Raw genomic sequence first — 12633 nt, 5'->3', positions numbered from 1 at the left:
ATTTAAAAAGGAATAGAATATTTTTAAAATTCGTAAATTAAAATAAATCATAAATACTTATATAACTATAAATTATCGACAAGAATATCATATAAATTAGAACGGATATTTTCGAGAGGTGAGGATATTAAGGAGTAGAATAGGGATGTCAAAATGAGCCCAAATATAGATAACATGTAGCCCAAAATTTTATGGGTTGAATTCAGGATAATTTGTATTGGGTTAAATTTCAACTCATTCAAGCCTTAACCCATTAAAAAAAAATCTTCAATTGAGCCTAACTTAATCTCCAATTTCAACTCGTTTTAAGACTTTTTATTTGCATTGGTGTAATGTGTGTTCTCATATTAAAGGTATGAATTACTATCTATTTTATATCTTTTAGGATTAATCTATCCATATGTAAATTTTTATTTTTATTTTCTTGAGTTGAGATTCAAATTATGATTATAAAAGGTAAAATAATAATATACTAAAATTATTGAGATTGAGCGGGTTAAATTATGCTGGTCATGATCCAACCCGAATTTTAGCCCAATTCAAAATAAATTGGGAAATTTACACAAATGTACTACGTTAAGAAAATATTTATCATTTATAGCAATAATATTTTTTTCTACTGAATACTTATAATACAATTTTAATACATATTAGAGAGAATAATTTATAAAACTCATATAATACAAATTTTATTCATGGATAATTTATTTATCACATATTTTAATACACTTATAATACATTGTGTCAATTTCTTACCAAATAAGTATAATATATTTTAAAACACTTATAATACATTTTGTATTGCATGCATAATTCACTTTTAATACATAGTAGATATATCATAATATTGTTATATATTGCTATAAATGATAATAAATAAAAAAATATCGCTAGAATCAGTAATTATTTATTAAATAGTATTTTTCCTAGTAATTTTTTCTAATAAATTTGGATAGATCATGACCCAACCCGATTTTTATTTCAATTCATTTTAATATTCTCAATTTCAACATTTGACACCTAGAGTAGAAAATTGATTTGTAAGGAGAGTTCCGTCTACTTTCCCGCGCAGGAAACACCGCTTCTTCTGTTCAAGCAATCGAATCAGTTTAAGTTACCCCTGCTATGGCCGCATCACCGGCACGTGAGTATTCTTCATTTGAAAGCGAGAGCACGGCCTCTGTGTGAACTATTGGGAAAGAAAGTCCACTCTTTTACATATAGCTGTATCCACAAATCCAGGAATTACGCACATCACAAACAACTTATACTTAATTAATTACACATACTCAATACAACTATATACACACACACACACATTCTTTGCCGTTAATGTGATCAGTGATTAAAACTTGAAAAAAATGAGCAAAGAGTCTCAAATTCTCCTGATTCAAGTCTCTCTACTGTTGCTTTTCTGTAAGTGATTTTCAATGTTAATTGATTCGTCATTGTTTAATTTGATGTTTTATTACTTGGAGGAAATTGTCTTGATTAAATGTCATGAATTGGAATTTAAGTCTTTCTAAGAGTCATCAGCCAGCCATAAGGATGAATATTTTTGAAAATGGAGGCCATTGTGTTTTTGATTTAACATAATGTGTTACTTTATTTATATTTGAAATTGGTGGTAACGGAGCATACTTGGTATTATTGGCTTTTGTTTTCTTCTTTTCCATTCTTGTATTATAGATTTAAAGGACATGAGTAGTGTAAACGTAAGCAACATGAGTAACTGATAATACAGGCCTCTTCAGCATTTGGTGCATTAATAGCATTTGTGCACAAGCAAGTTGCTTATTTTTAAGACACCAACATGATGACATCCGTGTTTGGAAAAAAAAAAACTCGATGTATGTGCATCACTGATTGAACTCACAGCCTTTTGGATTTCGATTTGCTATAATAGATTTCTCCCCGATGATGTTCAATCATTCATGTGATCTCTATGATATCAGTTTCAGGAATTCATGGATCTCTGTGCACTCAAGATAGTGATATTCTGGACTCTGATTTATTAAGTAAAAGTAATTATGATGCCTCTTCAAACTTCTCTCCTAGCATTGCTCCCGAAGCTATGTTGCCTTTGCGAGCACCTTCACCATTGATGCCATTTACATACACTGGTGTACCAAAGTTATCAGGTACTCACAACAGCAACATTTCATATTCAAAATAATAACACGTTCAAAATAGTATCACGTGGACTGGATTCAGATTAGAAAAGAAAAAAGAAATGCTTAATTTAGGTCCTTTCTGATTTGTTCACCTTTGCTTAATAGCTTGTCCATAATTTTAGGCTTATAGTGATAATGAACTTCCAATACATCATACGGGTTATTCTACCAAGTACGAATAAATTTCAGCAAGTTGATATAGTCCGGTCACTGATGAATCCTTCCTTCTTAACTTTTCAGGACATTGTGCATTCAACTTTTCAGCTGCAGATAGTATTTTGAGAACAACAGCAACAGATTGCTGGTCTTCGCTTGCTCCATATCTTGCCAATGTGGTATGTTGTCCTCAATTTGATGCCAGCGTAGTGGTTCTTGTAGGGCAGGCCAGTAGTCAGTCACAAAGTCTTGCACTCAATGTGACTCATGCTAGGCACTGCCTTTCAGATGTCGAACAGATTCTAGAAAGTCAAGGTGCCAGTGAACAACTTCTTCAGATTTGTTCTGTGGATCCCTCCAATCTTACAGAATCATCTTGTCCTGTTATAGATGTTAATGTAATCGAAAGAAGCTTAAATACATCGTCTTTGCTGGCTGCTTGTGGAAAAATAGATCCAACTATTGAGTGCTGCAACCAAGTTTGCCAGAATGCTATATCTGCTGCAGCTGAAGTTCTAGCTTTCAGGCATAAAAATGTGACAGCCTCCAGTGGTTCCCCTGTCTTGTTGGAGAAATCAACTCTTATAAGTGACTGTAAGAGCATTATATTACGATGGATGGCCAGCAAGTTTGATCCTTCTTCAGCTAATAGAGTCATCAGAGTACTTTCAAGCTGTGATATGAACAAATGTAAGTGCAGGAAGGTTGGAACGATAAACAATAATAATCTAGTTTTGAAGCCAGATAGTATTAAATTAGATGAAACTGTTTTAAAGTTGGGGCTCTTTCAGAAACAAAAAGCTACAAGTTGAATCTTACAAGTCTGCATAATTGTTTTCGGCCTATGGCATAAGAAAATGTGAAATATTTGAACAATTTAACTTTGCCCTCTAAAAGTTGTCACTAATGGCCTTGCATAATGTGTCGTATTTAATTTGGAATAAGATATCTTGGGATGATTAACTCTTTCTTCTTTCTGAACTATTAGCATGTCCATTGGTGTTTCCTGACATAAAGAACATTTCCAAAGAATGTGGAGAGGAAACAAGTAATCAGACATCCTGCTGCAAAACACTGAGTAGTTACTTGTGGGGCTTGCAACAGCAAAGCTTCATTACAAATCTCCAAGCTTTAACTTGTGCTACATTGCTTGGCAAGAAGTTGCAAGAAGCAAATATCACCAGCAACATTTTTGACCTTTGCCATGTAAACCTCGAGGATTTTTCTCTTCAAGGTCAGTTCCTTTGCAGAATCTTTTCATCCTGCAATTATTTTCTCTATGTACTGGTTAGTTATTGACATTGTTTGGGTGTTCAATTTGTTCTTACTGTGGGGAACCCTGGACTTCATTTGCCACATACTGATGCACCAGTGGATGAAAAAGGTAATGAATTACTCTAAATTATAGGACTGTCTTTATAATCATATACTGCCACATAAAGTAGAGGACAGATGAAAGTAAATTGAGTTGGAATGTCTGATTTCATCTAGATTACTTTTTTAATCTTGATCTTTCAGAAGTACGGTACAACTTCACCAGTTTGGAGTTGGTTTATTGACATGTAGAACTTTATTATGGAAATTTTTTTTTTTTCCTTCCTGGTGCACAACATATCATTTGTTGCATATATACACTTCCATGCCGAGGCATATAATATAGTCTTGTTTTATTAGGTACAACATTGTTTAACATGTCGAATGCATGATATGACATTCTTAGCTAGGAAAAGCAACACAAATGAATGATACTTCACTTCTTTCTTTAGTATTTCTTTCTACTCAACAATTGAATGATTATTATGTCTTTAGAGAAATGCAATCGTCATGTGGAGACTTTTCACTTCACTAGTCATTTGTTCTCATGTTTGGCTGATTTTTTGTTTACTGTAGAATCAGGATGCCTCTTGCCCAGCTTGCCAACAGATTTAACATATGACCAGACTTCAGGAATTGGCTTCATTTGTGATCTTAATGATAATGTGGCAGCTCCTTGGTCCTCAGCATATTCTGGTGCTGCTTCTACCTGCAACAAGAGTATGTATAACTTTTTGCCTTCAGATAACTTTGAAAGAGAGAAAAATTGTCTTCCTTTACAATTGCAAACATCTTACAACTTTCATTTTCCTCTCCTTCTGATTATCCCCTTGTCAAAAAAGTGTCATTTACTTTGATAACAACAAAAGTGATTTTGCAGCGGCTGCACTTCCAGAACTTCCCAAAGCAACATCCTCTCAGCTCAGTAAAGGTATGGCACAATAGCTATAGCCTTGTATCTCTGGCTAAAAACTTTACTCCAGTGGCCTGATTTATTTAGAACGTGTTTCTGATTATAAAATAAGTTGTTGGATAACTCGTTCAATCTTATAATCACAATTCACATACATCAACTTAATATGTTGGTACTAGATCAAATAACTGGCCTTCCCAGACAATAATGAGTATGATTAAAGAAGCTGATTTAACTGTAAAAACTGATTAAGTTAGACGAAATAATCTGAACTTGACAGGCTCTTTAGCCTAGTGCTTTTGTATTTCACCAGCATGAGATGTCGAATATTAGATTCTTTATTGTATACTCTATAGTTGAAGTGTTGCTCTTTGGGGGGGGGGGGGGGTTAGGAATTTTAGTTAAGTTCATCGTTATGGTCATGGACAGTTCTTAATTGGCCAATGTTAATTGCATTTGAATCTTCAAGGGTTCTGGACAAAATTTCTGTTGGGGTGAGGAAGCACCACAACTAAAGTTTGATATGATGAAAATAATAAAAATAAATTGGACAAGAGAATTTTACGTGGAAACCCCTCTAAATGATAGAAGGGAAAAATCACGGGGTAGAAGGATCTCACTATTTATATGGAGTACACAACTCTCAAATACAAGGAGAAAACAACAATTAACACTTCTCTCTTGTAAAATGAACAACTACTAAAGAGGACACTCAAGACTAAAATATTTATCTTCGTGTATAACTCTCTTTGTATTCTTACTCTCTCTTTCTGGGATGATTTCAAATGAGGGCAAGAGACCCTATTTATAGGAGAAAGAAAACGCGTATACGCGTTTTCTTACCGTGTCAAACAAAATTGCAGCCAACTTTGTCAAACAAAGTTGCTGTCAACCTTGGCCCCTTTTTTTGACTTTTACATTCACAGCAAGGCCTCTTTTTTTGACTTTTACATTCACAGCAACTTTTGCCCCCTTTTTTGACTTTTACATTCTCCCACTTGAAGATTTAATTGAGAATCAATTAAGTCTTCACATCATCCTTTCTACCCAATTACTGCGATGTTACGTTTCTGCTAGGCTAATAGAAGATCGACACTATATGAACTTGTCACTGTTGATTGGCTTCGTAAACATATCTGCTAGGTTGTCATTAGTGTGAATTTTCTGAATATCTACACTGCCTTCTTCCACCTTCTCACGGACAAAGTGATACTGAACTCGTATGTGTTTGTCCTTGAATGAAATGCCGGATTCTTTGCAAGATGCAAAGCGCTCTGACTGTCACAAAATAGAGCAATCTTCTCTTGTTTGTGCCCGAGCTCCTCCAATAACATCTGCATCTATATTGCCTCTTTGCTAGCTTGTGTAGCTGCTACATATTCTGCTTTCGTCGTAGATGTAGCCACGATAGACTGCAGTTTTGAAACCCAGCTTACAGCTCCTCCAGCAAAAGTAAACACATAACCTGTGGTGGACTTGCTTTTATCAAGATCACCTGCATAATCTGAATCAACATAACCTTTAACAGTAAAGTCTGATCCTCCATAACACATTGTAACATCTGAGGTACCCTTGATGTATCTCAAGATCCTCTTAACAGTATTCCAATGCTCTCTACCAGGATTAGCCATGTATCGACTAACCACTCCCACTGCTTGTGCAATGTCAGGTCTTGTACATACCATGGCGAACATTAGATTTCCTACTGCTGATGTATACGGTACTCGAGACATCTCCATCCTCTCTGCTTCATTGCTAGGACTCATACTTGAGGATAACTTGAAATTAATAGGAAGTGGGGTAGAAATTGACTTACAGTCTTGCATCTTGAAGCGTCTCAAGATTTTCTTCAAGTAGTTCTTTTGAGAAAGCCAAATCTTCCTATTATTTCTGTCTCGGTGAATTTGCATCCCTAGAATCTTGTTTGATGGTCCCAAGTCCTTCATTTCAAACTCCCTAGCCAATTGTGCCTTTAAATTTGTGAGACGATCTTTGTTGGGGCCTGCTACCAACATGTCGTCAACATACAACAGCAAAATAACAAAATCTTCATCACCAAATCTCTTGTAATAAACACAAGGATCTGAACTATGTCTGTTGTTTCCAAGGCTTATAATGAAGGAATCAAATCTCTTATACCAACATATCGGCGCCTGTTTGAGACCGTATAGAGATTTGTTCAACCTGCAAACCAAGTTCTCTTTTCCATGTTCTTCAAAACCTTCTGGTTGGAGCATAAAAATTTCTTCTTCAAGCTCTCCATGAAGAAATGCAGTTTTGACATCTAACTGCTCCAAGTACAAGTCAAATATAGCACACATCGCCAGGACCACTCGAATTGTTGTGAGTCGAACCACCGGAGAAAATATCTCATTGAAGTCTATGCCTTCTTTCTGAGCGAATTCTTTCACCACCAATCTTGCACGATACTTCTCCACTTGATCATTACCATTGCGTTTGATCTTGTAGACCCATTTGTTTCCAATGGCGTTCCTTCCATGTGGTAATTGAACAAGATCCCATGTTTTATTTTTATGAAGAGCTTCAATTTCTTCTTGCATTGCTGCCACCCACAGAGATGATTCTTGGCCTTTCATAGCCTCGTGAAAAGTTGAAGGCTCTCCATCTTCTGTTAGTAGACAGTATGCAATATTACTCTCCATAGAATAATCTGAGTGCCAAGCTGGTTCTCTTCTCTCCCTAGTTGACCGTCGAACTTCTGGAGTTTCGATCTCAGCTTGCTCTTGTTCTTTGTGCTCTGGTGCTGCTTCAGAAGAAATTGGAACTTCTTCTATTTCTTCAACTTCAACTGTAGTAGTCTCTGATTTTTCTTTTGAAGTGCTACCTTCTTTTGCTTGTATCTTGTTTTCAACAAATACAACATCCCTGTTGATTATCACCTTGCGGGTTGTGGGATCCCATAAGCGATACCCCTTGACTCCATCAGCATACCCTAAGAAAATGCATTCCCTGGATTTTGGATCCAACTTTGATTTTTCTTGGGTGTTGTACATAACATAAGCAGGACTTCCGAATATATGTAAGCGAGAATAATCAGCTGGTTTCCTATCCACATCTCCATTGGCGTTTTCAGATCAATTGCGGTTGATGATGACCGATTGATCACATAACAGGCGGTTTTGACTGCTTCTGCCCAGAATGGTTTTTCCAACCCTGCAGTTGCCAACATAGCTCTTGTCCATTCCAACAAAGTTCTGTTCATCCGCTCTGCTACTCCATTTTGTTGTGGAGTATATGCCACCGTGAACTGCCGTTTAATACATTCTTGTTTACAGAAGTTATTAAATTCATCACCAGTGTATTCTCCTCCATTATCTGTCCTCAAACACTTGATCTTTTTCTCAGATTCAAGTTCCACCGGCGCTTTGAATTCTTTGAAAACTGAAAAACATCTGCCTTCCTCTTGATTGGATACACCCAACTTCTCCTGGAGTAATTGTCGATAAATGACACGAAATATTTCGCTCCTCCTAGAGACTCCATCGGTGCTTGCCAGACATCAGAGTGAATCAGATCTAGTATTTCCTTGCTTTTAGCAGAGGAACTGCTAAACTTCAGTCTATTTTGCTTACTGGTAACACAATGCTCACAAAAGGGTAGTGAAACCTTTTTGAGCCCTGGAAGAAAGTTTTGCTCAGCAAGAATCTTCAAACCTCGTTCCGACATATGGCCAAGTTTACGATGCCAAATCATCGTTGATTCTTCAAATGAACTTGCTGACGCGGTTGATGCTTCTCCTTCTTGGTGTGTTTCACCTTTAAGCACATATAGATTTGTAGCAAGTTTTTCTGCTTTCATCACTACAAGCGCTCCTTTGGATATTCTCATGACTCCACCATGAGTCTTATACGAACATCCATTATCATCTAGTTGTCCTAAAGACAATAGATTCTTCTTCAAGTCTTTTACATGTCGTACCTCCTGGATGGTGCGAACCGTGCCATCATACATCTTTATTTTGATGGACTCAATACCAATAACATCCAAAGCATGATCGTTTCCCATGAACACAGATCCTTCTGAGATAGGATTATATTGATGGAACCATTCTCTCCTGGAAGTCATGTGCCATGTTGCTCCTGTGTCCATGATCCAGACATCAGCAAAATGTTTTCTGCCTTCATTATTTGATATTGCCTCACTACATAAAATATCGCCATCATTCGAGGTACATACAACATTCCCTTGAGCATTTGATGGCTCAGGGTTTTCACTCTTCTTCTTGAACCGACAATCTTTCTTGAAGTGCCCTTTTTTGCCACAGTTGTAGCACTTGATATTCTTCTTACTTCTTGATTGAGATCTGCCATGATTGTAACTCCCACTAGGGCCACGTTCCATTGGTCTTCCTCTCACCATCATCAAGGCTTCAGCTTGCTGCGAACTTGCTTGTCTGTCTTCCTTATTTTTGTGCCGATTTTCTTCTTCCAAGACAGCGACTGCAATTTCATCGAAAACTAGACTGTCTGTATTGTTCGTCAGGTTGATGATGAGTTGATCATACGAGTCAGGCAGACTTTGAAGTAGAAGCTCCGCACGTTCAGTACCTTCTATTTTTCAACCCATTGTTGTAAGTTGCGAAAATAGAGTATTCAAAGTATTGATGTGTTCAGTAACTGACATGGACTCTGCCATTCGAAGAGTATACAATCTTCTTTTTAAGAAGATTTTATTATGCAAAGACTTGGCCTCATACAACCCTGTAAGAGTATCCCATATTTCCTTCGCCGTCCGCTTTTCCACCACACTAGACAATACTTGATCAGCTAGTGTCAAATGTAGATCAGCAACTACATTGCTGTCTATGTCGTTCCACTTGCTGTCATCAACAAAGTCTGTGGGTCTGCCTTCAATTGCAGCTAAGCAATTGTCTTTTCTCAGTATTGCTTTTATGTTCATTTTCCACAATGAGAAATTTGTCCCATTGAATTTCTCAACGTCAAACTTTGTTGTACTCGACATTGTTATTTGCTTCACACCCTTCTAGATCATTTCTGAATATTTTTGCGAAAAATCGTGACAAACTGTACCGTCACCAAATTTACTATTCACGTGAATAGTACTATTCACCGAATTTTACTATTCACAAAAAGTTACTATTCACAGATAGTACCTTCGCATAAAATAGACAGAATAACTGAGGGCTCTGATACCACTGTTGGGGCGAGGAAGCACCACAACTAAAGTTTGATATGATGAAAATAATAAAAATAAATTGGATAAGAGAATTTTACGTGGAAACCCCTCTAAATGATAGAAGGGAAAAATCACGGGGTAGAAGGATCTCACTATTTATATGGAGTACACAACTCTCAAATACAAGGAGAAAACAACAATTAACACTTCTCTCTTGTAAAAGGAACAACTACTAAAGAGGACACTCAAGACTAAAATATTTATCTTCGTGTATAACTCTCTTTGTATTCTTACTCTCTCTTTCTGGGATGATTTCAAATGAGGGCAAGAGACCCTATTTATAGGAGAAATAAAACGCGTATACGCGTTTTCTTACCGTGCCAAACAAAATTGCAGCCAACTTTGTCAAACAAAGTTGCTGCCAACCTTGGTCCCTTTTTTTGACTTTTACATTCACAGCAAGGCCCCTTTTTTGACTTTTACATTCACAGCAACTTTTGCCCCCTCCTTTTTTTAACTTTTACAATTTCTTCATTGTAAGAAAGCAATACCTTCAAGCAGAATACTTTAGTTATAATTTCTCCAAATTTAAGAAAGTTAAGGAAAAGAAAGAGTAGTAAAATTGGATTCCTGTTTGGAATTTCTAGAGACAGGTCACAACTAGAGAGCTACAAGAAGATAGATACATGTGCCATGTAATTTGATTCACAAGTTTACAAAAAAAAAAACTTTTTAAACTTGTGATTTTAAACATGTCATAATATTTATGTAGCTATAGAATCCTCTTGCTAAAATGAGAAATTTAAAGTTACATCGTTCTAATTAGGGGTGTACATGAATCGGGTTGATTCGAATTTTTTACAAATCAAACCAAACCATTTGTGTCGGGTTATAAAATCTATAAACCAAACCAAACCAATAAAAGTCGGGTTTTTCGATATCAATTTTTTTCGTGTTTTTCGGGTTTTTTCGAGTTTTTCGGGTTTTTTCGAGTTTCTCGTATTTTTCATAATATCTAATAAAAAGCACAGAGTAGTGCTTCTTAAAAAGAGTTATAGTACAAAATATCAACATAAAAGATGGAGACAGAACATTGTTTGAAGTTTTAACTTTATAATAGGGAAACTTACATAAATATACAATATTAAGAAAATATTTACCATCTATAGCAATAAAAAAAATTTACTGAACACTTATAATATATTTATAATACAGTTTTAATACATATTGCAAAGAACTATTTATAAAATATATATAATACAAGTTTTATAGATAGATAATACATTTATCACATACTTTAATAGATTTATAATATATTATGTCAATTTTTTACTATACAAACATAATATATATTTTAAAACACTTATAATACATTTATTTTGTATGCATAATTCACTTTTAATACAAGTGTAGATTTATCATAATATTGCTATGTATTGCTATAAATTGTAATAAATAAAAAATATCGCTAAAATCAGTAATTAGTTTTTAAAAAGCACTCAATTAAGTAATTTTTCCTTTATAATATAACTTTATAAGATGGGCTTTTTTTGTATATTATTTAGATGAGTTTCTCAAATCCAAATCTAAATGTAAGAAAGAAATAAAAAATTATGAAAAATTTTAAAAATATATTTATAAATTATATTTTAATAAATATTTTTATGTATAGCATAATTTAAAAGTAGTATATCTATAATCGGGTCGGTTTGGGTTCGGTTTGACTTTTTTTAGTTAAAACCAAATCAATCCTATAATGGTCGGGTTTTTTTTTCAAACACCAAACCAAGTCAAACCAAACCACTAGTCGGGTTTTTTTTCGGTTTGGTTCGGTTTATCGGTTTGGTGCAGTTTATCGGTTTTCCCTGTACAACCCTAGTTCTAATTATAGAAATGTGACACTCTTTTTTGAACAAACTAATAAGAAAGTGTGTCACATAGATTGGAACGAAATGGGAGTACAATCTTTAATCTGCATCACCAATAAATTATTTACTTTTTTTTCTTTCGAGATTATGCAATCAATATCTGAAACTAGCTGACTCAACTAGTCCGGATTCCCGCCCCGGGTAGTTATGGTCATAGATGTTACTAATCTATTCCAGTTTTTCTGGTGTCATAAGTTTTCTAATGAAGAATGACAATACTTTGAGGGCCAATAATCTGTTTAAAACACATAATTTTATCTAATTATGCAAATTTTTCTTTCATTTCAGGAGTCTACATGAAAGATATGGTGTATGCCCTGCTTTTTGCTTCATCTATGGTCATCCAATTGCTAATCTAGTTTGCTGGATCACTTGAATTTTCATCAAAGTAATATGATATATACTTACGGACTGTAATTTTTTGGGGGTGGGGGATACAGTGAAATTCGAACCCCCACTAGAGTGAAGGTGTGGGTAGCCCTCCAACTGAGCTATACTACATAGACACTCCTTATGTATGTCCCTAAAGCAAAATGTTAGCAAAGTAGCTTAAATTTCTATCATTCATCATTCTCTCATCTTTTTTGTTTTTTGTTTGTTGCAATAAAATTTGTATAGAGAAACTTTTAATTGGCGATTATTGTATATACCTGGTTTATTCAGAGTTTAATTTGTTGATTTTGGTGATCAAAGGGAGTTAACCTCTATTCATAGAACTAGAGGGACATGGCACGTACTAAACACGGGCCCAATATCCTATATTTTTGAAGCGGTAAATGTTTAAAAATTACACAACTATAAACATCATTAGTTATATTTATACAAAGTGGTAAATGCTTAAAATTACACAACTGCATTTTTTTAAATCTATATATATTATAAAGAAGAGTAATTTGCAATGTGGTTAAGACAAATGGCAAGCTATGAAAAAGCCACTTGGCAATTTTAAGACAAAGTTAATAAATATTGTAATAAAAGTTTTTAATTGAAA

General features: G+C 35.0%; 1 protein-coding gene across 1 annotated transcript; it reads left to right on the top strand.

Moving 5' to 3' along the window:
* The first annotated feature begins 1354 nt into the window (after positions 1-1354).
* Positions 1355-12272, top strand: LOC129892326 (uncharacterized GPI-anchored protein At1g61900-like). Its single transcript, XM_055967896.1, has 7 exons — positions 1355-1416; positions 1956-2141; positions 2415-3020; positions 3319-3564; positions 4221-4364; positions 4525-4575; positions 11931-12272. Exons 1-7 carry the CDS (start codon positions 1362-1364, stop codon positions 11999-12001), a joined length of 1359 nt encoding a protein of 452 aa, XP_055823871.1. The 5' UTR covers positions 1355-1361; the 3' UTR covers positions 12002-12272.
* The last annotated feature ends 361 nt before the right edge of the window (positions 12273-12633 follow it).

The sequence above is a fragment of the Solanum dulcamara genome, chromosome 6 (genome assembly GCF_947179165.1).
Source record: "Solanum dulcamara chromosome 6, daSolDulc1.2, whole genome shotgun sequence".
Classification (NCBI taxonomy): Eukaryota; Viridiplantae; Streptophyta; class Magnoliopsida; order Solanales; family Solanaceae; genus Solanum; species Solanum dulcamara.
Note: the sequence above shows the minus strand (reverse complement) of the source record. Positions and strands in the feature narration are given on the sequence as shown.

Bases quoted from the DNA above. Each gene is read 5' to 3' on its own strand.
- LOC129892326 (XM_055967896.1), top strand. From the start codon at position 1,362: ATGAGCAAAGAGTCTCAAATTCTCCTGATTCAAGTCTCTCTACTGTTG. The intron at 4,365-4,524 runs GTATGTATAACT...GTGATTTTGCAG, and splicing joins TGCTTCTACCTGCAACAAGA to CGGCTGCACTTCCAGAACTT. The intron at 4,576-11,930 runs GTATGGCACAAT...CTTTCATTTCAG, and splicing joins ATCCTCTCAGCTCAGTAAAG to GAGTCTACATGAAAGATATG.